The sequence below is a fragment of the Ornithorhynchus anatinus genome, chromosome 15 (assembly GCF_004115215.2).
Source record: "Ornithorhynchus anatinus isolate Pmale09 chromosome 15, mOrnAna1.pri.v4, whole genome shotgun sequence".
Lineage (NCBI taxonomy): Eukaryota > Metazoa > Chordata > Mammalia > Monotremata > Ornithorhynchidae > Ornithorhynchus > Ornithorhynchus anatinus.
The window spans coordinates 24967725-24995626 of NC_041742.1; the positions used below are offsets into that span (position 1 = coordinate 24967725).

The 27902-nt window shown below is 46.5% G+C and overlaps 2 protein-coding genes across 2 annotated transcripts in view; one reads left to right on the forward strand and one right to left on the reverse strand.

Moving 5' to 3' along the window:
* The window catches only part of SCML2 (Scm polycomb group protein like 2), an 85766-nt gene extending 82702 nt beyond the window's left edge, over positions 1-3064 (reverse strand). The window contains 1 exon segment of the mRNA XM_039914178.1: positions 2965-3064. The gene's annotated coding sequence lies outside the window, so the exon portion shown is untranslated.
* On the forward strand, positions 2780-27880 carry LOC120638845 (arylsulfatase D-like). Its single transcript, XM_039914170.1, is given in 11 exon segments — positions 2780-3118; positions 15863-15966; positions 16068-16151; positions 17111-17247; positions 18461-18595; positions 19090-19134; positions 19137-19251; positions 26386-26507; positions 27477-27510; positions 27512-27647; positions 27649-27880. Coding segments are annotated over 11 exon segments (1455 nt in total). The 3' UTR covers positions 27853-27880.
* The last annotated feature ends 22 nt before the right edge of the window (positions 27881-27902 follow it).

Genomic DNA, 27902 nt, shown 5'->3' on the forward strand with positions numbered 1-27902 from the left:
TTTTTGGCCTCTATTATAGGACTGTAGATATTCAGTCATTCAATCGGATTTACTGAGCACTTACTGTGTGCAGAGCACCTTACTAAGCGCTTGGAAAGTACAATTCGGCAGCAAATAGAGACAATCCCTGCCCAACAAAGAGCTCACAGTCTAGAAGGTATTTTGGCCAAGCTAAATTTCCTTACCTCTAGCTACATCGCTGTTACTGCCTTGGCTAAAAATGCATTCTGTACAATAAGCAATGGAAAATACACTCAACTGTACTGTTTTGTGTGCCCTACTGTACTTTAAGCGCTTAGTACAGAGCTCTGTGTACAGTACACACTCAAAATATACAATTGAATGAACTACAGAAAGAGTTGGGTGATAAAACCAAGGCAAAAGCAAATGGCAGACACAATCTTAATATATTTATGTATATTTTTAACAGCATTAAAGGTACTGTCTCCACAAGTGGGTTCATTACGGAAAAAAAATACCATTCACAATTTGCGTTAAAACAGATTTTTCTTTCCAAATTTTCCCAATCGGTAAATTACTGCCTGTGGCATTTTCATGAATGTAAATTATACCGGTAACTAAAAGGTTCCAATACTTTATTCCACTTGCATAAAAATAAGTACAAAAACAGCTGTCTGTGTTGGACGCTCCATTATTATATTACAGTACTTCCTTTTTTAAAATCAGCTCTTTCAAAACCTTTCCCCAAACAATCTAAACAATAGCTCTGGTGTTTAATTGCTTAATGATATCACCTGTTTTTTCAATAGAGGAGACACGTTTCATATTGTTTTAAAACCTGTGGTTAACCTTATCAACTAGAGGGCATAAACCCTTCTTTTCTCTAGTTGTAATTTTCACTGGGGGAATAACTGAGTATTTCCTGGTCGGCAGAAATCTCTTCTTCTAACTCTCAAGTTCCTCATCACATCAGTCTAAAAGAAATTTGAAGACGGGATACTGAGAGCCATTCACCTGCAATCAAGATGACTTGAATTTACCTGAGTGCAAATATTTTGCCGGTCCCTCGGATACGGCCACAATAGAGCACAGTGACCCAAAATGTCTTCGATAACTTCTTCCAAAGTTCAGTGAACCGATTTGTAATAAACAGTGCTTTGCACATAGTAAGCGCTTAACAATTACCACCATTATTATTATTATTATTATTCCCAGCTGCGCTGCTTGTCAGCTGTGTGACCTTGGGCAAATCACTTAACTTCTCTGTGCCTCAGTTGCCTCATCTGTAAAATGGGGGATGAAGACTGTGAGCCCCATGTGGGACAGGGACTGCTTGTCTCCACCCCAACCTTTAGTACGGTGCTCTACCACAATCATTATCAATTTACCTCTCCCAAATGCTCAGTACAGTCCTCTTTGTGAGAACTTAATAAATACCACTGATGGAGTGACGGCCCCAGGATAGGGAAATAATTATTAATGATGATAATTATGATATTTAAGAGCTCACAATGTGCCAAGCACTGTTTAAGCACTAGGGTAGATACAAGGTCATCGGGTTGGACACAGCCCCATCCCACATGAGGCTCTCACTCTTAATCCCCATTTTCCAGATGAGGCCAATGAAGCCCGGAGAAGTGAGCCCAGGCTTGGGAATCAGAGGACGTAATAATAATAATAATGTTGGTATTTGTTAAGTGCTTATTATGTGCAGAGCATTGTTCTAAGCGCTGGGGGAGATACAGGGTAATCAGGTTGTCCCAATGAGGCTCACAGTCTTCATCCCCATTCTACAGATGAGGGAACTGAGGGACAGAGAAGTGAAGTGACTTGCCCAAAGTCACACAGCTGACAAGTGGCAGAGCTGGGAAACGAACCCAAGACTGGGAAGACTGGAAGCCCCACGGAGGACCGACCTGAGAGGCAGCGTGGTTCAGTGGAAAGAGCCCGGGCTTGGGAGTCAGAAGTCATGGGTTCGAATCCCAGCTCTGCCTTTGTCAGCTGTGTGACTGTGGGCAAGTCACGTCACTTCTCTGTGCCTCAGTTACCTCATCTGTAAATGGGGATTAACTGTGAGCCTCACATTGGACCACCTGATGACCGTGTATCTACCCCAGCGCTTAGAACAGTGCTCTGCACATAGCAAGCGCTTAACAAATACCAACATTATTATTCATTTCTCTGGGCCTCAGTTCCCTCATCTGGAAAATGGGGATGAAGACTGTGAGCCCCGCGTGGGACAACCTGATGACCCTGTATCTCCCCCAGCGCTTAGAACAGTGCTCTGCACATAGGAAGCGCTTAACAAATACCAACATTATTATTGTTCACTTCTCTGGGCCTCAGTGGCCTCATCTGGAAAATGGGGATGAAGACTGTGAGCCCCACGTGGGACAACCTGATCACTTTGTATCTATTCCAGCGTTTAAAGCAGTGCTTTGCACAGAGTAAGCCCTTAAATACCAACATTATTATTATTCATTTATCTGAGCCTCAGTTCCCTCATCTGTAAAATGGGGGTGAAGGCTGGGCGCCCCACGTGGGACAACCTGATGATCCTCTATCTCCCCCAGCGCGTAGAACAGTGCTCTGCACCTGGTAAGCGCTTAACAAATACCAACATTATGACTATTATGACCCTGTATGGACCCCAGCAGTGCTAGGCACGGACTAAGCGCTTGAGAAATGGCAGGAGGGAGCGCCGAGGCGATGCCGGCGGTGTCCGCCAGGCGGCGCTGGCGGTTCAAAGGGCGCGCCGAGGCGATGCCGGCGGGGTCCGCCAGGCGGCGCGGCGGGTTCAGCGCGGGAGCGCCTAGCGATGCCGGCGGTGTCCGCCAGGCGGCGCGGCGGGTTCAAGGCGCCTAGCGATGCCGGCGGTGTCCGCCAGGCGGCGCTGCGGGCTGAGCGCGGGAGCGCCACAAAGAGGGCAAAGTCGGGCCCCCCGCCGCGTCCCGCGCCCGCCCCGCGTCCGTCCCCCCCGGGGGCCCGCGGCCCGGCACTCACGGAGGCCTCCGGGCGGAGGTGTTGGCCGTCGGTCCGTGCGGCGCCCGTCCGTCCGCCCTCCCGCCCTCACGCCGCCACCGCCGCCGCCATGTTGGGGGAGCGGCGCGCGCAGCCGCGCATGCCCCGCCGCCGCCTCCCCGCGCACGCGCCCTGCGTTCCGCCCGCCCCTGTCGACCCGCCCCGCCGCCCGCAGGGGGCGCTCCAGGACGCCGCCTCTCCCTCCTCGGCTCCCTCCTCGGCTCCCTCCCTGTCATTCATTCATTCCGACGGCGGCATTCATTCAGTCACTCACGCCTTCAGTCATTCATTCATTCAATCGCATTTACTATTCATTCAACAGTATTTATTGAGCGCTTACTATGTGCAGAGCACTGTACTCAGCCCTTGGAATGGACAAATAGGAGCAATAAATAATAATAATAATGTTGGTATTGGTTAAGCACTTACCATGTGCAGAGCACTGTACTCAGCCCTTGGAATGGACAAATAAGAGCAATAAATAATAATAATAATAATGTTGGTATTGGTTAAGCACTTACTATGTGCAGAGCACTGTACTCAGCCCTTGGAATGGACAAATAAGAGCAATAAATAATAATAATAATAATGTTGGTATTGGTTAAGCACTTATTATGTGCAGAGCACTGTACTCAGCCCTTGGAATGGACAAATAAGAGCAATAAATAATAATAATGTTGGTATTGGTTAAGCACTTACTATGTGCAGAGCACTGTACTCAGCCCTTGGAATGGACAAATAAGAGCAATAAATAATAATAATAATAATGTTGGTATTGGTTAAGCACTTACTATGTGCAGAGCACTGTTCTAAGCACTGGGGGAGACACAGGGGAATCAGGTTGTCCCACGTGGGGCTCACAGTCTTAATACCCATTTTACAGAGGAGGTAACTGAGGCACCAAGAAGTGAAGTGACTTGCCCACAGTCACACAGCTGACAAGTGGCAGAGCCAGAATTCGAACCCATAATCTCTGACTCCAAAGTCCGGGCTCTTTCCACGGAGCCACGCTGCTTCTCTACACTCAAGGGGATGAACATCTCATTAAGACAATAGCAAATAATAAAAATGTTGGTATTTGTTAAGCGCTTACTATGTGCAGAGCACTGTTCTAAGCGCTGGGAGAGATACAGGGTCCTCACGTTGTCCCTCCTGAGGCTCACAGTCTTCATCCCCATTTTACAGATGAGGGAACTGAGGCCCAGAGAAATGAATCATCATAATAATGTTGGTATTTGTTAAGCACTTACTATGTGCAGAGCACTGTTCTAAGCGCTGGGGGACATACAGGGTCATCAGGTGGTCCCACGTGAGGCTCACAGTCTTCATTCATGGAAGCAGCGTGGCTGAGTGGAAAGAGCACGAGCTTGGGAGTCAGAGGACATGGGTTCGAATCCCCACTCTGCCACTTGTCTGCTGTGTGACCTTGGGCAAGTCGCTTAACTTCTCTGTGCCTCAATTACCTCATCTGTAAATGGGGATTAAAACTGTGAGCCCCACCTGGGACAACCTGATTACCTTGTATCCACTCCAGCGCTTAGAACAGTGCTCGGCACATAGTAAGTGCTTAATAAATACCATCATTATTATTATCATTTTCCCCATTTTACAGATGAGGTCACTGAGGCCCAGAGAAGTGAAGTGACTTGCTCACAGCCACACAGTGACAAGTGGCAGATGAGGGATTTGAACCCATGACCTCTGACTCCCAAGCCCGGGCTCTTTCCACTGAGCGCTTACTATGTGCAGAGCACTGTACTAAACGCTTGGAATGGACAAATTGGCAACAGAGAGAGACAGTCCCTGCCCACTTATGGGCTTACAGTCTAATCGGGGGAGACAGACCAAAGCAATAGCAATAAATAGGATCAAGGGGATGGACATCTCATTAAAACAATAGCAATAAATAGAATCAAGGTGATGTACATCTCATTAACAAATAAATTTGGGTAATAAAAATTCAGTCCTTAGTGGTCATTCATTCAGTTATCCTATCACGATTGGCAGCGTGGCTCAGTGGAAAGAGCCCGGGCTTGGGAGTCAGAGAACATAATAATAATAATGTTGGTATTTGTTAAGCGCTTACTATGTGCAGAGCACTGTTCTAAGTGCTGGGGTCGATACAGGATCATCAGGTGGTCCCACGTGGGGCTCACAGTCTTAATCCCCATTTTCCAGATGAGGGAACTGAGGCCCAGAGAAGTAAAGTGACTTGCCCACAGTCACACAACTGACAAGTGGCAGGGCCGGGATTCAAACCCATCCCCTCTGACGCCCAAGCACGCGCTCTTTCCACTGAGCCACGCTGCTTCAAAAATAATAATGATGGCATTTGTTAAGTGCATACTCTGTGCCAAGCACTGTTCTAAGCGCTGGAATAGATACAAAGTGATCAGGTTGTCCCAAGTGGGGCTCACAGTCTTCATGCCCATTTTCCAGATGAGGTTCAGTGATATGCCCAAGGTGCTCAGTGGAAAGAGCCTGGGCTTTGGAGTCAGAGGTCATGGGTTCGACTCCCGGCTCTGCCACTTGCCAGCTGGGTGACTTTGGGCAAATCACTTAACTTCTCTGGGCCTCAGTTACCTCATCTTTAAAATGGGGATTAACTGTGAGCCTCACGTGGGACAACCTGATTACCGCTTGTCAGCTGTGTGACTGTGGGCAAGTCACTTCACTTCTCTGTGCCTCAGTGACCTCATCTGGAAAATGGGGATGAAGACTGCGAGCCCCACGTGGGACAACCGGATGACCCGGTATCTACCCCAGGGTTTAGAACAGTATTCTAAACTATTCTACACATAGTAAGGACTTAAATACCAACATTATTATTATCCCCATTTTCCAGCTGAGGTCACTGAGGCCCAGAGGAAGTGAAGTGACTTGCCCAAGGTCACACACCGGGCAAGTGGCGGAGGCGGGATTCGAACCCATGACCTCTGACTCCCAAGCCCGGGCTCTTTCCACTGAGCCACGGGAACAAAGCGGTAGGGAAGCAGCCTGTTCACCCCTGCAGGGGCCGAGAAACCGCAGCGCCCCCTGCCGGCGCCGCCCTGCCGGCTTTATTGGTGGGGAGCAACCCCCCGCTGGGGCAGGGCGGCCAATCAGAGCTAGGCGCACGTAGGACAGTAGCCAATCAGCAAGCAGCTCCGCGATCGCGTGACACCCGAGCGGCCCGCGCAAAAGTGGCGCACGAGGATTGACGAGCGGCGCACGCGCGATGGCGTCGTTTTGCCGCTCACGTGCGCGGTGGTTTTATGCCGCTCACGTGGCTCGGGTCCCATGACCCGGGGCTGGAGGCCGGCCTCGCCAGCGCCATCTCGCGGCGGGCCGCAGCATTGCCAAGCCCTGTCCTAGCGAGAAGTTGGGCCCAGTGATATGCAGCATGTTTAGGAAAAATTAAAAAATTAACATCAGAACGGCCATCACATCACCTCAAACCGTCGCCTGAGGAACCCAAATCAATCGATCGATTGCATTTATTGAGCAATTGCTGTGTGCAGAGCACTGTAATAATAATAATAATAATATTGGTATTTGTTAAATGCTTACTATGTGCAGAGCATTGTTCTAAGTGCTGGGGTATACAGGATAATCAGGTTGTGAGGCTCACAGTCTTAATCCCCATTTTACAGATGAGGTAACTGAGGCACAGAGAAGTGAAGTGACTTGCCCACAGTCACACAGCTGACAAGTGGCGGAGCTGGGATTCGAACCCATGACCTCTAATTCCCAAGCCTGGGCTCTTTCCACTGAGCCATGCTGCTTCTCAATAATAATAATGTTGGTATTTATTAAGCGCTTACTATGTGCAGAGTACTGTTCTAAGCGTTTGGGCAGATACAGAATAATCAGATTGTCCCACATGGGGCTCACATTTTCAAATCTAAGCACTGGGGTAGATACAGGATAATCAGATTGTCCCACGAGGGTCTCACATTTTTTAACCCCCATTTTTGCAGATGAGGTAACTGAGGCACAGAGAAGTGAAGTTCATTCAATAGTATTTATTGAGCGCTTGCTTACTATATGCAGGGCACTGTACTAAGCGCTTGGGATGAACAAGTCGGCAACAGATAGAGACAGTCCCTGCCGTTTGACGGGCTTACAGTGACTTGCCCCAGGTCACACAGCAAAGTGGCGGAGCTGGGATTAGAACCCACGACCTCTGACTCCCAAGCCTGGGCTCTTTCCACTAAGCCATGCTGCTTCTCACTGTACTGAGCACTCGGGAGAGCAGGATATAAGGGAGTTGGTAGATGCATCCCCGGCCTGCAACGTTAAACACGTTTTTGCCTGCTCTTTCCACCCCCCCCCCACGAGAGTTATTATTATTATCATTTTATTATTATTGTATTATTATCAATAATAGTAATCTTATTTATTGAGCGCTTACTGTGTGCAAAGCACTGTACTAGGCACTTGGGAGAGGACCCTAGAACACCCAACCCATTCCCTGCCCTTGAAACCTTTGCAATTCATGGACCATTGCAGTTTTAAGCCCGTTGTGGGCAAGGGAACGTATCTGCCGGCTCTGCTATATTGGATGCTTCCAGGCGCTTAGTTCATTCATTCATTCATGCAGTCGTATTTATCGAGCGCTTACTGTGTGCAGAACACTGTACTAAGCGCTTGGAAAGTACAATTCGGCAACAGAGACAATCCCTGCCCAAAAAAGGCTCACAGTCTAGAAGGGGGGAGACAGACAACAAAACCAAACAAGTAGACAGGCATCAATACCCTCAAAATAGAATTATAGATGATGATGATGATTATGGTATTTGTTAAGCACTTATTATATGCCAAGCACTGTTCTAAGCGCTGACAGACACATCACTAATAAAATAAATAGAATAATAACTATGTACTAATATGCTCTGCACACAGTGCGAGCTCAATAATTAGGCAATGTGATAATACAGTGATACAGGAATACAGTGCCTGGCACATAGTTAAGCACTTAACAAACACCATTATTATTATTATTATTATTATGATTATCCATTGGGGGGGGTGGAGGTCCCTTCAACAAACCCCTGATAGAAAGTCTCCTTGCATTTGATTAAATGCAAGACACTTCTGCCGCCAACTTGCTTTGTAAATTCGAGAGAAGATCTTGGAACAGTGCTCAGCAGTTACAACAGTGCTCAGTGCTGAGAACAGTGCTTGGCACATAGTAATAATGATGATGGCATTTGTTAAGCACTTACTAGGTGCCAAGCACTGTTCTACGTGCTGGGGAGGCGGTGTACAAGGTAATCAGGTTGTCCCACATGGGGCTCACAGACTCAATCCCCATTTTCCAGATGAGGCCCAGAGAAATGAAGTGACTGGCGGTGGCAGGATTAGAACCCATGAGCTCTGCCTCCCAAGCCCGGGCTCTTTCCACTGAGCCACGCTGCTTCTCCAGTAGGTGTTTAACAAATGCTATTCATTCAGTAGTATTTATTGAGCGCTTAATATGTGCAAAGCACTCTACTAAGCACTTAGTACTATCATCATCATCCTCTGAAAGCAATTTGCCAATCTGCCTTTCCGGCCTCTTAACTGTCTCGAGGTTCCTATTTCGCTGCATCTCTAAAATAAAGAAGAGGGGATGTGTGTTTGCCCCATCCCCTTTTCCCAATATACACATCTTGCTTCATCCTCCGGCCAGGGGGAAATTAGTTTAAACTTGTGAAAATTACAACCCGCTTGCCAATTCCAGTCCAAGAATGCTGCATAATGTGTGTTTTGCAGCATAACTTCAAACCGAATCAAAAATCGTTGGTAAAATTTTGCTCTCACTTGATTTATTATCGTTTTTTATTTTTGCAGCTGTAAAGACCAAGGGTTGAGACAGACGAAAGGGCAAGAGAATTCCAAAATTAAATTGATACAGTCCCGTGCCAAAGGAGTCGATGATTCCGTTGTAAAATATTAGGATTTACCTGTGGTCTTGGCAGATTTGGAATGAACATCTGGCTAATATGAACAAAGACAGTATTTCCTCAAGTAAACACATGACAGACTAGCTCTTCCACTAATCTTTTCCAAAAGTCCTCAAATTCATTTTTGTTCCTAAAATAAGATCCAGATGATATTTGACGGTATGCGGCCATCTGACAATGCAAACCTTTCTCTCAAGTGCAAGGGTTAAGCGTCTTCTATTTAATAGGTAAAAATCATTATTAATATCTTAGCAAGGAATCATTTCCCATCATTATCAAAACATGCATTCTTATTGTAATAAGAATATGGATATGGGTATTGGATAGTTTTTCATTAAATCGCCATTTAGAAAAATTTTGGAGAACTGAATGAAACACATCATAGGAATAAACAAATCTTCAACAGCCCCAGATTTTTTTGATCAGCACTCAAAACCCTTCTACTGCGGCAGACAACAAAAGAAGCTGTATAGAAATGTGTATTTTTAAATTATTTGTGGTTGAACTTTAACAAAGTATTAAAATAACAGGACTTTAATTATTCTGAAATGTTTAACCAAGAAATTGGCCTTTAGGAATGAGTATTAAAATTAAATAGATTTGAATAAATTTAGAGACTACACTAGAATTTTAAGTATGACTGATATTTCTGAGGTTATGCAACTGAGTATTACAAAAGGCTAATTTTGATCATTTCAAGATTATTTTCTCCTTGTTCTAAAAAAGAAAGGAGCATTTTTTTAAAAGAACTAAAAAATACTGAATAGTCCATCACATCTTCAAAATACTACATTTTAAGAAAGTCTTTGGTTAGGGGGCAAATTATAGAAATTCCATTGTATTTCACTCATTGCCATCTATGGAAGGCTCTTGTGGACCTCTCCCTCCTTTCTCTTCTGATATATTTAAGCCATCAAAATTCATATTCTAATTTATATGTGAAAACTTTGGTTTTACAGATCTTTTTTTTTGTTACATGAACAAATAGAGTGCATTTTTTTTTTAATTCAGGATTGCCTGGGCTGCTGTATTGCCAGGATCATGACTTCACAATTCTCTTGGTATTTTCAGCATCCTGAACCCTTTACAAAACAAAGCGAAGCTAGATAATCTGTGGAACTGAAAAGAAGTTTTAGTACCGAGATGTTTAGGACTTCCAAATAGCAGTATCATTTAAAAGCAAAAAGCTTAATCCAAGTATTATTATGATTATAATAAAATGATCTATGGAATTAGAATCATAAAAAGCTTTTCCTGCAGAACTCGTTCACTAGATAGAGCACTCAGATACCTTTTCAAAACATCTTATTCAATCAAAATGAGGCAAAATAAGGTTTGTAGAGTTGATGATATTCTTCCTGATGAAAAAAAAGACAAAAAAAAACAACCCAGCAAAAGACACATTTCTCAGCCACTCTTTCCACTGCTTGCTAAAAATACATGTTCTGACTGAGTTTAATTTATAAATAAAAAGTCCTTTCTTGCTTCCAAAATGTTCTGGCAATGTGTTTTTGCACTTGTTAGTAGAGTTAACATTCAACTCCTGCGATGAAAACTATTTCTTTTTCAAATAACATAGAAGAAAATGGATTTTTATATATCAACACAAAATTATAGGGGAAAAGGATGCCTGTAATCGTAAAGTTCAAACCTTTGATTATAATCTTATTTGAGCAGGCTTGCTACTGCCAAGATTTCAAAGTTACAAATAGACTTTTTTTCTTATGAGACATTTTAAAAATTCCAACGGAATGCAGAGCAATGGGGTCAGGGGGGCTCCCCATCAACGAAACCACCTTTGCCAAGATATTATTGCAACAGCCAGGCTACGCCTTGAGACTTATCGGCAAGTGGAAACATGTTCCATATTGCATTAGTGCAGTAGTGTTTCCCAGAGGGAGGATGAGTTTTGCTTCCCCACGGTCTGATTAGAATGAAAGAGGGTCCTGATGTTCACCCTATGATCCGGGAGAGGAGGAAACCAACCTCCCCACTCCCAGTAAACAGAAAGGTTTATTTGATCCACAATGGTGTGTTAGACTTGGAGAGGTTGAAGGCCGCGTCATCTAGATCAAAAGCCACAGACACAGGATTCATGTCCCTGTCCCAAGAATAGTCAGTGGTATGTATTGCGCGCTTTCCATGTGCAGGAGCGCTTTACTAAGCCCTTGGGGTGCATTCCCTCTCACCTTCTTAAAACCATCGCCCCTGCCCTCCTACCTTCCTTAACTTCTATTTTTAACCACTCAATCTCCAAGGGCTCCTTCTCCTCTGCCTTCAAACATGCCCACGTCTCCCCCATCCTAAAAAAACCCACTCTTGACCCCACTTCCCCCTCCAGTTATCGCCCTATCTCCCTACTACCCTTCCTTTCCAAAATCCTAAAACAAGTCATCTACAATCGATGCTTAGAATTCCTTAACTCCCATTCTCTCCTGGACCCCCTCCAATCTGGCTTCCGTCCCCTCCACTCTACCGAGACTGCTCTCACTAAGGTCACCCGTGACCTCCTTCTTGCCAAATCCAATGGCTCCTACTCCATTCTGATCCTCCTTGACCTCACTGCTGCCTTCGACACTGTCGACCATCCCCTCCTCCTCCATACCTTATCTCACCTTGGCTTCTTGGACTCCGACCTCTCCTGGTTCTCCTCTTACCTCTCTGGCCGGTCATTCTCGGTCTCCTTCTCTGGAGCCTCCTCCCCCTCCCATCCTTTAACTGTTGGAGTTCCTCAAGGGTCAGTTCTTGGCCCTCTTCTGTTCTCCATTTACACTCACTCCCTCGGTGAACTCATTCGCTCTCACGGCTTTGACTACCATCTCTACGCAGATGACACGCAGATCTACATCTCCGCCCCTGTCCTCTCCCCCTCCCTTCGGGCTCGCATCTCCTCCCGCCTCCGGGACGTCTCCACCTGGATGTCTGCCCGCCACCTAAAACTCAACATGAGCAAGACTGAGCTCCTCATCTTCCCTCCCAAGCCCGGTCCGCTCCCAGACTTCTCCGTCACCGTGGATGGCACGACCATCCTTCCCGTCCCGCAGGCCCGCAATCTCGGTGTCATCCTTGACTCGTCCCTCTCGTTCACCCCACACATCCCCACACATCCTATCCGTTACCAAGACCTGCCGGTTTCACCTCTACAATATCGCCAAGATCCGCCCTTTCCTCTCCACCCAAACGGCTACCTTACTATTACGGGCTCTCGTTATATCCCGGCTAGACTACCGTGTCGGCCTTCTCTCCGACCTCCCTTCCTCCTCTCTCGCCCCGCTCCGGTCTATTCTTCACTTCGCCGCCCGGCTCATCTTCCCGCAGAGACGATCTGGGCCTGTCACTCCCCTTCTTAAACAACTCCAGCGGTTGCCTATCGACCTCCGCTCCAAACAAAAACTCCTCACTCTAGGCTTCAAGGGATCTCCATCACCTTGCCCCTTCCTACCTCTCCTCCCTTCTCTCTTTCTACCACCCACCCTGCACGCTCCGCTCCTCCGCCGCCCACCTCCTCACCGTCCCTCGGTCTCGCCCGTCCCGCCGTCGACCCCCGGGTCACGTCCTCCCGCGGTCCCGGAACGCCCTCCCTCCTCACCTCCGCCAAACTGATTCTCTTTCCCTCTTCAAAACCCTACTTAAAACTCACCTCCTCCGAGAGGCGTTCCCAGACTGAGCTCCTCTTCTCCCTCTACTCCCTCTGCCATCCCCCCTTTACCTCTCCGCAGCTAAAGCCTCATTTTCCCCTTTTCCCTCTGCTCCTCCACCTCTCCCTTCCCATCCCCACGGCACCGTACTCGTCCGCTCGACTGTATATATTTTCGTTACCCTATTTATTTTGTTAATGAATTGTACATCGCCTCGATTCTATTTAGTCGCCATCGGTTTTTACGAGATGTTCTTCCCCTTGACTCTGTTTATTGCCATCGTTCTCGTCCGTCCGTCTCCCCCGATTAGACCGTAAGCCCGTCAAACGGCAGGGACCGTCTCTGTTGCCGACTTGTTCATCCCAAGCGCTTAGTACAGTGCTCTGCACATAGTAAGCGCTCAATAAATACTATTGAATGAATGGTCACGTTCCCTGTCCACAGCGAGCTTCCAGTCTAGAGGGATCTGCAGGTCATATTTTTGTCAGAAAAAGGAGACCCCGTTGTTGTCATATGTTATATTTCTGAGCTTGCACCCTGGTCAGTGAGTGGAAGGCCAACCTGTTTGGTCAGTGCCTTTGACAAGGGACTTATTTATAAATCAGTCATTCCACTAAACTGATCGACCCTGAGAAGGGTCCATTTTCCCTTCTACAGATAATTGGCTTTTTTTTAAATGACATTTAACCGGCTTACTATTGTACTGGACGATTTTCCATCCTGTCTCTGTCTCCTTCCCCTATTGCACTAGGTAATTGACGGTCCTGTCTCTGTTCTGTCTCCTTCCAATATTGTAGTAGACATCCTGTCTCCATTTAATCACCTTCCCGTGGTAGATCAATCAGTTGAGTTCGGTAACGATGTGTCAATTACATTACCTTATAGGGACCACCCCTAAGGACTGGTTCTGAATTGGAGGGTGGAGGACAGGCAATGCAAGGGGATTGGATGGGATTTGGCTGTTCACCCCGTGGGGTGAACAAGTGGCAGCCCCTTTCCACCCTTTCCTGCTCTCAGGGCTCGCTGACTTGAGACTGTGCATGTCTACCCCGAGGTCACAAAACCCTCTCAGGCGAAGGCAAGATCAGAGTCGTTTCTCTGGCAAAAATCCGTGAGAGTTTTGGCAACCACGAAGGGACCTCGTGCTCAGGACTGCACAGAATCTATAATGTTGGTATTTGTATTTGTTGGTATTTGTTAAGCGCTTACTATGTGCCGAGCACTGTTCTAAGCGCTGGGGTAGACATAGGGGAATCAGGTTGTCCCACGTGGGGCTCACAGTCTTCATCCCCATTTTACAGATGAGGGAACTGAGGCACAGAGAAGTTAAGTGACTTGCCCACAGTCACACAGCCGACAAGTGGCAGAGCTGGGATTCGAACTCATGAGCCCTGACTCCAAAGCCCGTGCTCTTTCCACTGAGCCACGCTGCTTCTCAAAGCGTTTCCAAATCTCTGGGAACCAGGTGCCCAAGCGCGCTCAAAGGAAAAATGTAAGTAAAGGCCGCATTTAGGGTCCAGACACCCCTTCTTTGAGATCTCTCCAGCCTAATTTGGATAGCCCGCGGGTTAAGCGGGTAGGATTCTCTCTTTCTTTCACAGAGAGGGGACTTCTCCAGGTTTGGAGAAGGGAGAAGTCCCAGAGGGTCTTTCCTGGTTGAAGGAAAGGGGCTTCCTGGTACAGGGAAGGGTAGGGTCTCGTCCGTTTAATAATTTAATAATAATTTTGGTATTTGTTAAGCCCTTACTATGTGCCAAGCACTGTTCTAAGCGCAGGGGACATACAAGGTAATTAGGTTGTCCACGTGGGGGTCACAGTCTTCACCCCCATTTTTACAGATGAGGTAAGTGAGGCCCAGAGAGAAAAGGGCTTCCTGGTACAGGGAAGGGTGGGGTCTCGTCCGTTTAATAATTTAGTAATTTTGGTATTTGTTAAGCCTTTACTGTTCTAAGCGCAGGGGACATACAAGGTAATTAGGTTGTCCACGTGGGGGGTCACAGTCTTCACCCCCATTTTACAGATGAGGTAAGTGAGACCCAGAGAAGTGAAGTGACTTGCCCAAAGTCACACACCTGATAAGTGGCGGAGACGGGATTAGAACCCAAGACCTCTGACTCCCAAGCCCGGGTTCTTGCCAAACCATGCTGCTTAAATTCTCCAATCCTGGGATAATAATAATAATGTTGGTATTTGTTAAGCGATTGCTATGTGCAGAGCACTGTTCTAAGCGCTGGGGTAGATATAGGGTCATCGGGTTGTCTAACGTGAGGGTCACAGTTAATGCCCATTTTACAGATGAGGTAACTGAGGCACAGAGAAGTTAAGCGACTTGCCCATAGTCACACAGCTGCCAAGTGGCGGAGTCTGGATTCGAACCCATGACCTCTGACTCCCAAGCCCGGGCTCTTTTTACTGAGCCACGCTCCAAGTCTCAAAATCAACGAAGATCAAAGTCATCATCCGTTAAAAAAAGAAAAAGTAATGACGAAAAAGCAATTGAGATGGTGCCCTGACTCTTGGACAATTTTAACTGATCGGCAGGGTCTCCATTTTTGGCCAGAAGGGGGTACTTTTGATCCTACGGCCCTGGAGGCTTGAAATGCTGATCTACTTAAGACCCGATGAGAGGTGTTAATTGGTATTGTTAAGCAAAATGGCCTGAGAGATTGCTGGCGCCCGTGAAAACCCAAGATAAAAAGCCCCTTACTAAAATTAATGCGAACGCGCCTGAGAAGGCAGATGCTGAGCGTCCCTTGATAGTCCTAAATTGTGGTCAGGCCTCCGCAGTCATAAAACCTCGGGACTCCCAGCCCTCGGCCTTTCTTTATATCCACCTCACTTGCCAGTTTATGGCTCCCTTTCCACCCTCCAGGGGGATACCGCCCTTCTAGCCCCATTGTAAAACTTCAAGCCACGCTTAAATGTGAGGAGGAGGAGGGAATGACTAACTATTGGGAGTCTCCTTGGTAGCCCGGACCTGCTGAGCCCAAGGAGCCAAAGCTCCCTGTTGGTAGTTGCTGAAATCCTCGTGGAAACTGATGACCCCGTTTGGTTACTTCACCTCCAAGCCTTTGGACCTCTGGCCCGACAGACGTGGGTTTCCTCCGGGCAAGTGAACCGGTTAAGATCAATTCCCTGGTCCAGAAATTTCCTCCCTGTGTCCGTCACTATCCTGTGTCACCCGAGGGCCGTGCAGGGTTGGACCCAATTAGTTCTTGGAAAACAAAATCCTTGTTGAGTGCAGTTCTCCCTGCAATACTCCAGTGTTGCCAAGTAGGTAAGCCAGGGAACCCCCCAACTTACCATTTCATTCAGGACCTGTGGGTCATTAATGGTTATATCACCCCTATTCATGTGGTGGCCCACTCTGATATCCGGGATACTTCTTTGGAGATGGCAGATGTGGATGGATTTGCTCAGTAATGGCTCATCTTTTATGGACCAGGGCAAATGCCATAATGGAGCTGCGGTGGTCAATGATGATTGTTTTATGGGCCAGATCTTTCCCTTCCTCTTGTAGTGCTCAGGCAGCTGAGCTTGAGGCTTTGATTCAGGCCTTTCACCTGGCTAAGAGATTGTCCGCTAATATTTACACAGATTCCAAGTACGGCTTTGGCATTTGCCATGCGACCTGGTGCCTTGTGCACATGGTGCCTTGTGGCAGAGCTGAGGTTTCTTGACCTCTGGCGCAAAGCCGTTAACAAATGGTGAGCGAGTAGCTCGCCTTTTAGCTGCCTTCAGACTGCCCGCTTCTCTCGCTGTTATCCATATTCGAGCGCACACCTGAGGAAAGGACTCGGTTAGTCTGGAAAACCATAAAGCTGACCAGGCCTCTTGCTGGGCTGCGTGATGTGCCCTACCCTTCTCTGGAGGCTCTCAACACCGTGGTCACCGTGCCTCAATCCGGTTTTCTGATTACAGAGGAGTGATCCGAGTGGCCCACTAAATACGAGGTTGTTGAGCGTAATGGGTTTTTCTAGGTTGCAGACTCAACAGAATACCCACTCTGGAGCCGGTGCCCTGGCTGTCGCAGTTTTACGTCACTGGGCACTTGGGTCACCCTATACCAGAGTTTCAAGTGGAAAATTGTGGTATTTGTCCATTCATTCATTCTTTCAGTCAAATTTATTGAGCACATACTGTGTGCAGAGCACTGTGTTAAGCCCTTGGAAAGTACAATTCAGCAACAAAGAGAGACAATCCCTGCCCACAACGGGCTCAAAGTCTAGAAGCAGGGAGACATCAAAACAAGTAAACAGACAATGTTTACTATGTGCCACACGCTCTGCTAAATACTGGGGAAGATGCAAGATAATCAGGTCAGACACGGTTCTTGTAAGGTCCTTGTGGGTAGGGAGCATGCCTACCAACTCTATTATTTTGTAGTTTCCCAGGAGCTTAGTTCAGTGCTCTGCACAAAGGAAGCGCTTAAACTCCATTGATTGGTTGACAATATTCCCGTCTCCTGGCAAGCAAAAGAATAGAAGCGGGAAGTTAATCATGCCTTTCGATGGGGGTCCAAGGGAGGCTGCTTGTCTTAAAGAGATGATTTGATTCTTTTAGAAACAGGAAGGGGCCATTCCTCCTCTTTGTTTCTTTGCTGCATGTCCACATTCCACTGGTCACCCCCGAGAGGTTTCGGGGAAAGAGCAAACACGGAGCCTATGGAGACAGTGTTGAGGAGGTGGATTGGCTGATAGGTTGGTGAATTTATGGCTGGATCATCCCTCGGACTTAGCTGAACCTAGAAAGGCAGCCCAACATATATATCTTTTTCCATCAATTTCATACTCCCTAATACTTAAGCCTGTTGGTCCGGTGTGTTTTTTTTGAATGGTTATTAATCAATTATTTGGGGAGAGATGTGTCCATGAAGTTGCTACAGGTTGGAAACATTATGACCACATGAGACATGAATCACTTAGGTGTCAAGCACCAGTTCTAAGTACTGGGTAGATAAAAGTTTATCAGGTTGGACACAGGGCCTGTCCCACATGGGGCTCACAGTCTGAGGAGGAGGGAGTAATAATAACTGTGATATTTGTTAAGCTTTAACTTTGTGCCAGGCACTGTACTAAATGCTGGAATATGATATAATCCTCAGTTTTCAGTTCTCTGAGCTCAGAGAAGTTAGATGACTCACCCAAGGTCACACAGAAAGCAAGCAGCAGAGCCAGGATTAGAACCCAGGTCCTCTGCCTCCCAGGCCCCTGCTCTTTCCACTAGGCCATGCTGCTTCCTGGTTGTCCTGGAAGAAGGAGTAGTATTTACTAAGCACTTACTGTGTGCAGAGCACTGAACTAAGCAGTGGGAGAGAAAACATAGGTCGGTATTAGACATAGTCCCTGTCCCTTAGGGGGCTCACAATGACTGTCAGAACTTGAGCACTGAGTGAGGTTGACATGTCCCTTTGAGGGACAGGGACCCTGTCTAATTCCCAGCTGTGTATTCTCTCCCAGCACTCAGTACAGTGTCCTGCACACCATAAGTACTTGACAAATATGATGATTACTATGGTAAGCAGCACAGCCTAGTGGATGGAGCGCGGGCCTGGGAGTTAGAAGGACCTGGGTTCTAGTTCTGACTCCTTAGGCAAGTCACTTCACTTCTATGGGTCTCAGTTACCTCATCTGTAAAAAGGCGATGAAGAGTCTGAGCCCCATGTGGGACAGGGACTGTGTTCAACCTGATTAGCTTGTATCTACCCCAATGCATAATAATAATCGTAGTATTTAAGCCTGGCACATACTAAGCACTTCAAAAATACCATTAAAAACAAAAAATCCTCAGTAGCCCGACAGCGATACTGTCCTTCCCACACCACCAATTTCGTGTTTTCATTTGTCGAATCCAGAGACAGTAGGGTCCATTAGTTCCTACGGTATTTTTCACCACCTTTCTCTTTCATTGCAGGAGAAATTCTTGCCACCATTGAAGAGGAAGACTTGACAAATAGGACTCTGACTTACTTTACCTCAGACCACGGAGGACACTTGGAGGCTAGGGAGGGGGTCCCTCAGCTTGGAGGCTGGAATGGAAGATATAAAGGTGAGACCAGCAGGATTTCTTAAAGCGGTAGGCAATCAGGAGACGGGGCGTTTAAAGCAGTGTAGCCTAGGGGAAAGAGCATGGGCCTGGGCCTCAGGCTCTGCACCTAGGAATCTCGCAGTAAATACCACTGATTGATTGGAGGATGTGATCTCGTATGAAGATGAAGCAGGTTGCAACTAAATTAAACATTTTTTGTTTCTTCTGCACCTACCCAGGGAGATTAAGTGCCTTGCCCATTGTCATCCAGTAGCAAAGCGGTGGAACTGATTTGGAAGCTAGTCTCTCACTCTTTTCACTAGGCCGCACACAGATGTTCAATTATCATTTATTGATTTTTATCAGTGATATTTATTAAGCACTGACAGTGTGCAGAGCACCACACTAAGGACTTGATTTATCCCTAGGCTTGTGCAGCCTAGTAAAGAATGATGCTGTCAACAGCTTGAGAGTCTTACAGGCTCACTGTGGTTTCTGCTGTTGTCAACCTGCAGGAGGCAAAGGAACGGGAGGCTGGGAAGGCGGGATCTGCATGCCGGGATTTTCTGGTGGCCGGGCGTGCTGCCCGTTGGCGGGGTCATAGACGAACCCACGAGCCTTGTGAATATTTTGCCCACCGTGGCCTCCTTGGGCGGAGGAACCCTGCCCCGCGACAGGTAGAACAAACCATCCGGGAACGAGTTTGTTCCCGCGTGAATAGCTGTGGTGTTTCTTCCTTTCTTCAAGCCTCATCAGCAGTGTTAGTGAGGAGGGCAATTTTGTTCCAAACGGATTTTATACCCTGTGTTTTCCATCGGAGTGGGACAGGATGAATCTGGAAAGCCAATAGTCAGCAAGTTGCAGGATTTGATGTGATTATGGATTGTGTGGGCCATTTATTTTGGAAAGGTTGACTGTGTTTATGATGATGAAACCTCCGAGGGAGAATGTCAAGGATTTGTTTTTTCAAAAGCTGTCAATGATTACCTAAAGTTAAGTAACTCAGCCACATTTTGGCCACAGGATACATATGCCTTAGTTTCCCCTCCTGGATCTGGGCATGTGTGGGTTTGTAAAAGTGTGAGCTTTTTAAAAAGGTGCAGATGATCACCAAAGGTGTACATGCTGTGTGATCTTAGACGATGACTTGAACCTCTCTGTGCCTCTGTTTCCTCACCGGTCAGATGGGCAAAGAGTCAGCTGGTCAAAAGAACCTATTGTTCCTAACACTTAGCCCTGAGCCCTGTTAAGACAGGGGTTGTGTTGTCATCTGTTTACTTCTCCCTGCGCTTGGCATTTAATAGGGTTGTTCTGTTCAAAGACAGAACTGCCGACAGTGAGATTGGATTGCTGGGTCTGAATGTCACACTCCTACCCGGCCTAAGAAAAGAAAGCAGGGAATCTCATCCGTATGGAGTGAGCAAGACTCCAGTGACTATCATCAGTGGTATTTATTGTTTGCTATGTGCGGAGCACTGTACTAAGCGCTTGGGAGAATGCAACACAAGAGTTAGCCAACACGTCCCCTGCCCACAACGAGCTTTACAGTCTAGACAGGGAGATGGACACTAATACAAATAAATGATAATAGAAATGTAAAGATATGTAGGTTCATGTTGTGGGTTTGAGGGTGGAGTGAATACTCTATGCCCAAAACTCCAAGCGGGACATGTGCCTGAATTGTTGTTACAGTAGAAATTTCTCATTCTCCATCCTGTATTCCCACAGCAGCACCAAAAGACTTGGATACTTACACCGCTGTAGGATTTACAGGCCTATCTTAATGATTATGATTTTATTAAGCTCATACTATATGCCAAGCGCTGTTCTAAGCCCTGGGATGCATACAAGGCACTCAGGTCAGATACAGTCCCTGTTCCACAAGGAGCTCACAATCTAAGTAGGAGGGAGCACAGGTGTAGAATTCCCATTTTTCAGATGAGGAAAGGGAGGCCCGGAGGATTTAAATGTCTTACCCGAGGTCCCACAAATGCCAAGTGGCAGAGCTGGGATTAGAAGCCAGGTCCTCTGACTCCCAGGCTCCTTCCACTAGGCCATGCTGTTTCCTCACTCTAGTACTGCCTCCTACCTGGAATTTATTCTCCTCCTCCCACCCCCCAACTTGATTATCAATTCCTTGAGGGCCTGGATAATCCCTACTAATTCTATTGTACTCACCAAAGAGCTCAGTACAGTGCTCTTCACACATAAGTTGTTCAGCTAATCAATCGGTATTTAGGAAGCAGATCTGCCGCATGTCTGCTGTGTGACCTTGGGCAAGTCACTTCACTTCTCTGTGCCTCAGTTGCCTCATCTGTACAATGGGCATTAAGACTGTGAGCCCCCTGTGGGTCAGGGACTGTGCCCAACCTAATTACTTTGTATCTACCTCAGTGTTTAGAACTGTGCTTGGCACATAGTAAGAGCTTAACAAAGACCATGATTATTAATAATGTTGGTATTTGTTAAGCGCTTACTATGTGCAGAGCACTGTTCTAAGCGCTGGGGTAGATACAGGGTAATCAGGTTGTCCCACGTGAGGCTCACAGTTAATCCCCATTTTACAGATGAGGTAACTGAGGCACAGAGAAGTTAAGTGACTTGCCCACAGTCACAGAGCTGACAAGTGGCAGAGCCGGGAGTCGAACTCATGACCTCTGACTCCGAAGCCCAGGCTCTTTTGCACTGAGCCACACTGCTTCTCTAATTAATTATTGATCACTTACTACGTGAAGAGCACTTTACTAAGCACTTGAGGGAGTACAATAAAACAGAGTTGGCAGACACATTCCCTTACCCACAACGAACTTACGGTCTAGAAGGGGACAGATGTGAATATAAATTATAATATTCATTCATTCAGTCGTATTTATTGAGCCCTTACTGTGTGCAGAGCACTGTACTAAGTGCTTGGAATGTACAATTGGGCAACAGATAGAGACAATCCCTGCCTAACAACTGGCTCGCAGACAGCAAAACAAAACAAAACAGTCAGGCATCAATACCATCAAAATAGATAAATAGAATCATATATACATATATATATATATATATATATATATACACACATCTGATTAAAAAATATGTAAGTGCTGAGATTGAGGGTGTGGTGAATATCAAATGTCCAAAGGTCACAGATCCAAGATGCAGTAAATACCACGATCCTCCTGAGGTAGGGATCGTTTCTACTTAACTCTATTAAACCCTCTATTGTTCTGTGTAGAGTAAGGACTGGGCAAATGCCATAATTTTATTGATTAGTGGTGATGAATTGCTCCGTTAGCCACACAAAATCAGTGAGTAGCATTTACTGAGCACTATGCTAAGTGTTTGAGCGAGTATGGTTGGTAAACACAATCCCAGTCTTTCACCCAGTCCTCACTATAATGATTGTGGTATTTAAGCACTTACTATGTGCTAAGCACTGGGGTAACCACAAGATGATCAGGTCCCCTTCATGGGGCTCAGAGTCTCAGTAATAATAATAATAATGTTGGTATTTGTTAAGCACTTACTCTGTGCAGAGCACTGTTCTAAGCGCTGGGGTAGATACAGGGTAATGAGGTTGTCCCACGTAAGACTCAGTCTTCATCCCCATTTTACAGATGAGGTAACTGAGGCACAGAGAAGTTAAGTGACTTGCCCACAGTCACACAGCTGACAAGTGGCTCAGTAGGATGGGGAACAGGTATTGAATCAAAGAGGCAAAGAGAAATGAAGCAACCTGCCTGAGGTCAAGTAGTATAACCGGAATTAGAACCCACGTCCACTGACTCCCAGCCCTGCGCTCATTCTCTGCCCAGAAGGACCTTACAGGCTAGTAGGAGACTTTTACAATGGTTGTCCCCTGAGAAGAAGAAAGCTCTGTTGGGTTTTAGGCTAACTAATACAATGACTTTACTCATTTGGCATTTAATAAGAAATAAGCTCACCGTGAGCTGGGAATGTGTCTGCCATATTGTTCTAAAGTCTTCTCCTAAGAGCTCAGTACAGTGCTCTGCATACAGCAAGTGCTCAATAAGTACAGTTGAATGACTGACTATCATAACCACCATTTCCTCCCCACCCACTTCCCTCCCCAATCTTCACATGTCATTTCAACACTGTCTTGGGTTAGGCAAGTCTCTGTACTCCATAAACCTGGGAAGCAGCCTGGCTCAGTGGAAAGAGCCTGGGCTTCGGAGTCAGAGGTCATGAGTTCGACTCCCGGCTCTGCCACTTGTCAGCTGTGTGACGGTGGGCAAGTCACTTAACTTCTCTGTGCCTCAGTTCCCTCATCTGTAAAATAGGGATTAAAAGTGTGTGAGCCCCACGCGGGACAACCTGTTTACCCTGTATCTCCCCCAGCGCTTAGAACAGTGCTCGGCACCTAGTAAGCGCTTAACAAATACCAACATTATTATTATTATTATTAAACCTCAAAGGCTCCCAACCTTTTCCGTTATTAACAATAATAGTAATCAGGGTATTTGTTAAGAACACACAATGATGGGGAAATACAAGTCGATCAACTAAGACACAGCCCCTGTGCTTTGAGGGACTCCCAGTCGAACCGGGAGGGAGAATGATTGAATCCCCATTTTACAGGTGGGGAACTTGGGCCTAGAGAAGTGAAGCGACTTGCCCAAGGTCACATAGCGGGCGAGTGGTGGAGGCAGGGTTTGAACCCAGATCCTCTGACTCCCAGCCCTGTGCTCTCCCCTTCAGGCCACACTGTTGCTGAATGGAAGAGAGCATCTCCCAATCCAATCACATGTACAGCAGTCAAGGGCACGGTTGTGTTTGCTTAGAGGGGTACTTAAAGATACTCTGTTGCAGGACCAAAGTCTGAGACCTTAGGCGAGATCAGCGTCCTCTCTGTATGGAGCCAGACTTCCTGATTATTATCTTTAATGACCCATTCAGTGTTCTCCCCTCTACTTGTTCTCACTTCTTTCCTGCTACAACCCAGCTTCAGGCTTTAGTAATGCCAACCTACTCACTCTGTCTTGCTCTTGTGTCTGTCTGTCTGTCTCTCTCATATTTAAGGACTTACTATATGCTAGGCACTGGGCTAGATACAAGCTAATCAGGTTGGACACAGTCCTTGTCCCACCTGGGGCTCCCTTTCTTAATCCCCATTTTTCAGATGAGGTCACTGAGGCCTAGGGAAGTGACATGACTCGCCCAAGGTCCCATAGTGAACAAGCGGCAGAGCTGGGACTAGGACCCAGGTCCATTTTGACTTCCAGGCCCCGGTTCTAGCCACTAGGTCGTTTCTTGTTGATAACCTCTTGCTCAAGACCTCCCTTTCTCCTTCCCACCAAACAGATCACTGCTAAAATTACATTTTTCTAAAATTAGATCTCCTCCAGGAAGCCATTTTTGCTTTATCTTTCACTTCTCTCCCATTTTACCCTCTTAAACACTCCCGCATCCCCTATGCACATATGCACATATCTTTAAACTGTATTTATTCCCCTACCTGTAATTTCTTTCAATGTCTGTCTCCCCTGCTAGACTGTAAGCTCCTAAGGGGCAGAGAACATATCTATTAACCCTTGTTCTGCTTTCCTAAGTGCTTAGTACCTTGCTGTGCACAGAGTTAATCCTCAATAAAGAGGAGTGATAGGCAGCCCAGTACGTTGGTTGTAGTCCTACTGGAGAGGTAGCAATAAAGGTTGGGCAGGGAATGTGTCTGTTTATTGTTATATTATACTTTCCCAAGTGCTCAGAACTGTGTTCTGCACACAGTAAGAGCACAATAAATACGACTGAATGTAGGAATGAAAAGGTGAGTAGCCCCTGGTTGCCTCACCAGTCTTATTTAAGGTCTCACTGGTCACCTGATTAGCTTCTGTCTACCTCAGCCTTTAGTCCAGGGTCTGGTCCATAGTAAACGCTAAACAAATGCCATTTAAAAAAACAAAGAAAAGCACATATGGGCCAGCCATACAACCAGAAACACATATGGGCCACACAGAGAGCTAAATGCTTCCATAAAGTTATGGTACCTAGGCAGGACACTGACCAACAGACGACAATAGGCCAGGAAATAGAAAATTTAGACAAGCTAGGCCACAAGAGCTGTTACGACATTAGCAGGGGCTGATGGAAGTGTGTCCAAATGAAAGATCTTCAGAATTTTTGAACTGTCCAACCTCCTCCATGACCCTGCAAGCTCAACTCTCCCATTAGAGGGCAATCAATCAGTCATATTTATTGAGTGTGCTGTGCAGAGCACTGTACTAAGCGCTTCGGAGAGTACAATATAGCAGAGTTGATAGACATGTTCCTTGTCCACACTGAAGTTATAGTCTAGACTGTAAACTTCTCAAAGGCAGGGATTGTCTACCTACTGAACTGTACTCTTCCCAATTGTTTAGGACAGTGCTTTTCACAAAGTTAGTGCTTAGTTTATACCACCGGTCGGTTGAAATGGCCCTCAGACACATCTGGCTCCTGGTGCTGTCCCTTGAGCATCACTTAGGGATCGAAAACAACCTTGGAGGGCAAGTCAGGGTCAGAAATGATGTCCTGGAACAGGTTCAGTGTCCTAGCACCGAAGCAGAGGCTCACATCAACACAACGGTGCTGGATAGGATATGTGAGGAAAATGAACAACCACAGCATACTGAGACAAGTGGCTGTATGGAGAAAATAGTCGGAAATTGCAATGAGAAATTGAGAATGACGGAGGAAACATTTTCTGGGTATAATAAAAGAAAGCTTCGGACAGTGCTTCGTCCCAGCTCAAAACTGGGAACTGATCGGTGTTTAGTTGAGCAAGGCGCCCGGGCCATCCAAAAAGGAGTTGATTTTTATGAGAAGAGACTTCATAAAGAGGAGCTAAGGAGACCAGAGCAAAACAAACACCGCCCACTGCAAATGACAAATATAATAGATCATTTATAATAAAAATAATGATAGTATTTGTTAAGACTTACTATGTGCCAAGCACCAGAGTAGATACAGCGTTATCAGGTTGTCCCACATGGGGCCCACAGTCTTAATCCCCATTTTACAGATGAGATCATTGAGGCACAGATAAATGACTTGCCCAAAGCCACACAGCTGATAAGTGGTGGAGTTGGGATTAGAACCCACAACCTCTGATTCCCAAGCCCGTGCTCTTTCCCCTAAGCCACGCTGCTGCTTGTTTATAGACTTGCACGTAAATGTGCATGAGTATGTAATGAAAAATAAATGAATATTTGGAGCGGAAAAATTTGTTAGATGGGCAGAGACCGTTTTAACTTGATTCACGAGTGTTAAACGTCTACCAACTCTTGTCAGAGAAGCAGCATTGTGTAGTAGGTAGAGCGCCGGCCTGGGAGTCAGAAGACATCGTTTTAATTCCAGCTGTGCCACACATCTGCTGTGTAACCTTGGGCAAGCTATTTCACTTCTCTGGGCCTCAGTTACCTCATCTGTACAGTGAGGATTAAGACTTTGAGACCCACCTGGGACAGGTACTGTGTCCAACCCAATTTGCTTGCATTCACCCCAGCACTTAATACAGTGCCTGGGACATAATAAATGCCACAAGTATGATTTTTTGTTCTTTTGTACTCTCCCAAGCGATTAGTACACTGCTGTGCACATAGTAAGCACTCAATAAATACGATGGGTTGATTGGAATGTGACCTTCCTGGGCTTAATTTAGTGTCTGATTTTGGTTATGGATATCATGTAAATTTGTATTGTCTCCCCTCTGACTTTCCCGCTCCTGGGCATGCTGATGTCATAATTTAGTGTCTGAGTTTTGGCATATAGAGTATAAAATTAGCATTGTGCCTCCCCTCTGACTTCCTCTCTCTCCCCTGATTCAGGGTGATTGATGGCCAGGATCTGGTGCCTTTGCTGAAAGGAGCAGTTGAACATTCTCCACACGAGTTCCCGTTCCACTATTGTGGGAAACACTTGCATGCTGTTCGATGGCATCAAAAGAGCAGTGAGTATAAATCTTCTCCACCTGTTATAGACTCAACTTGGTTTTTATAATTGATTGCCTTAGAATCGAATGGATAATGCTGGAATTGAGTCAGGACCTGAGTTTTACTCCCTTCTCTGCCACTTGTCTGTTGTGTGACCTTGGGCAAGGTGGTGAGCCCCATGCGTCCAACCTGATTAGCTTGTGTCTGCCCCAGCTCTTAGTACAGTGACCGGCACATAGTGAGCACTTAACAAATGCTATAAAAAACAAAACAAAAAACCACCGAGTGACAGCTGAAAGAGGAGGACAAGAGACCAAGTGGCTTTACTCAAGGCTTTATTGATAGTCCTGATCTTCTAAGTATTCCTTTGGAGAACCCCCAAAAGAGAGATAGCTACAAACAGGCAAAGTAGAATCCAGTACTGAATAAACTTATTGTCAAATGATTCAGTTTTCTGCTAAGGGAGTAGGAGGAGATTAGAATAAATTATGGTGGTGGGAGGGAGAAATACAACTGGCAAGAGACAGGAATCAGAAAGAGCCAAGAATCAATCAGGCAACGGTATTTACTGAGCACTTACTGTGTGCAGTAAGTAGAGTACAGTAGCTGCCACTCTAGAATGGGGAGGAAGAAATAATGAGAGTTAAGATAATGAAAATTCTGTGTCAGTGCACGGGAACCAGTTCTGAACTTGAACGTGTTTTCAGCTTGACAAAACTTGAAGTCTTCTGGTCAAAAGCTGCCATTTAACGAATGGCTAAACCTTTGCCACAACCTTAGAGGAAACTAGATCATTGGAAAGTTTTGCTCAGAAATGGATTCCACTTTTCCCATATGGAGAGTGTCTGATTTTGGTGGGTTATTCGTCTGGGAGACAAGGACTTTTAGAGAATCCTGCTTCAGTATGAATTTTCCTTCTGAGAAAGCCATTAAATCTCCTTGTCCCAAACTGACTTCCCTAACAGAGCTCTCTCCTACCCTTCCAGGCGGTGCTGTCTGGAAAGTCCACTACGTGACGCCTCCACCCCGAGGGAGGCGGAGCCTGCTATGGGGGAGGGATCTGTCCGTGTTTTGGGGCCCATGTGACCCACCTCGACCAGTCCCTGCTGTTTGACCTCTCCGGGGACCCGTTGGAAGCCAACCCGCTCTCCCCCGCTCTCCCCCGACACCGAGCCGCTGTTCGGCGTGGTGCTGGAGAGAGTGGAACGAGTTGTGGAGGCCCACGGGAGGACCATCACCCCTATTCCCCAGCACTTCTCCTCGTCCGATATCATGTGGAGACCGTGGCTTCAGCCTCGCTGCGGGACATTCCCCTTCTGTTACTGTGACACTCAAGCCGACGTCTCTTCTCCCCCTCCCTAAGCAAATCTGGACTGAAGTCAGCCAAGCAATCCATGGTATTTATTGATTGT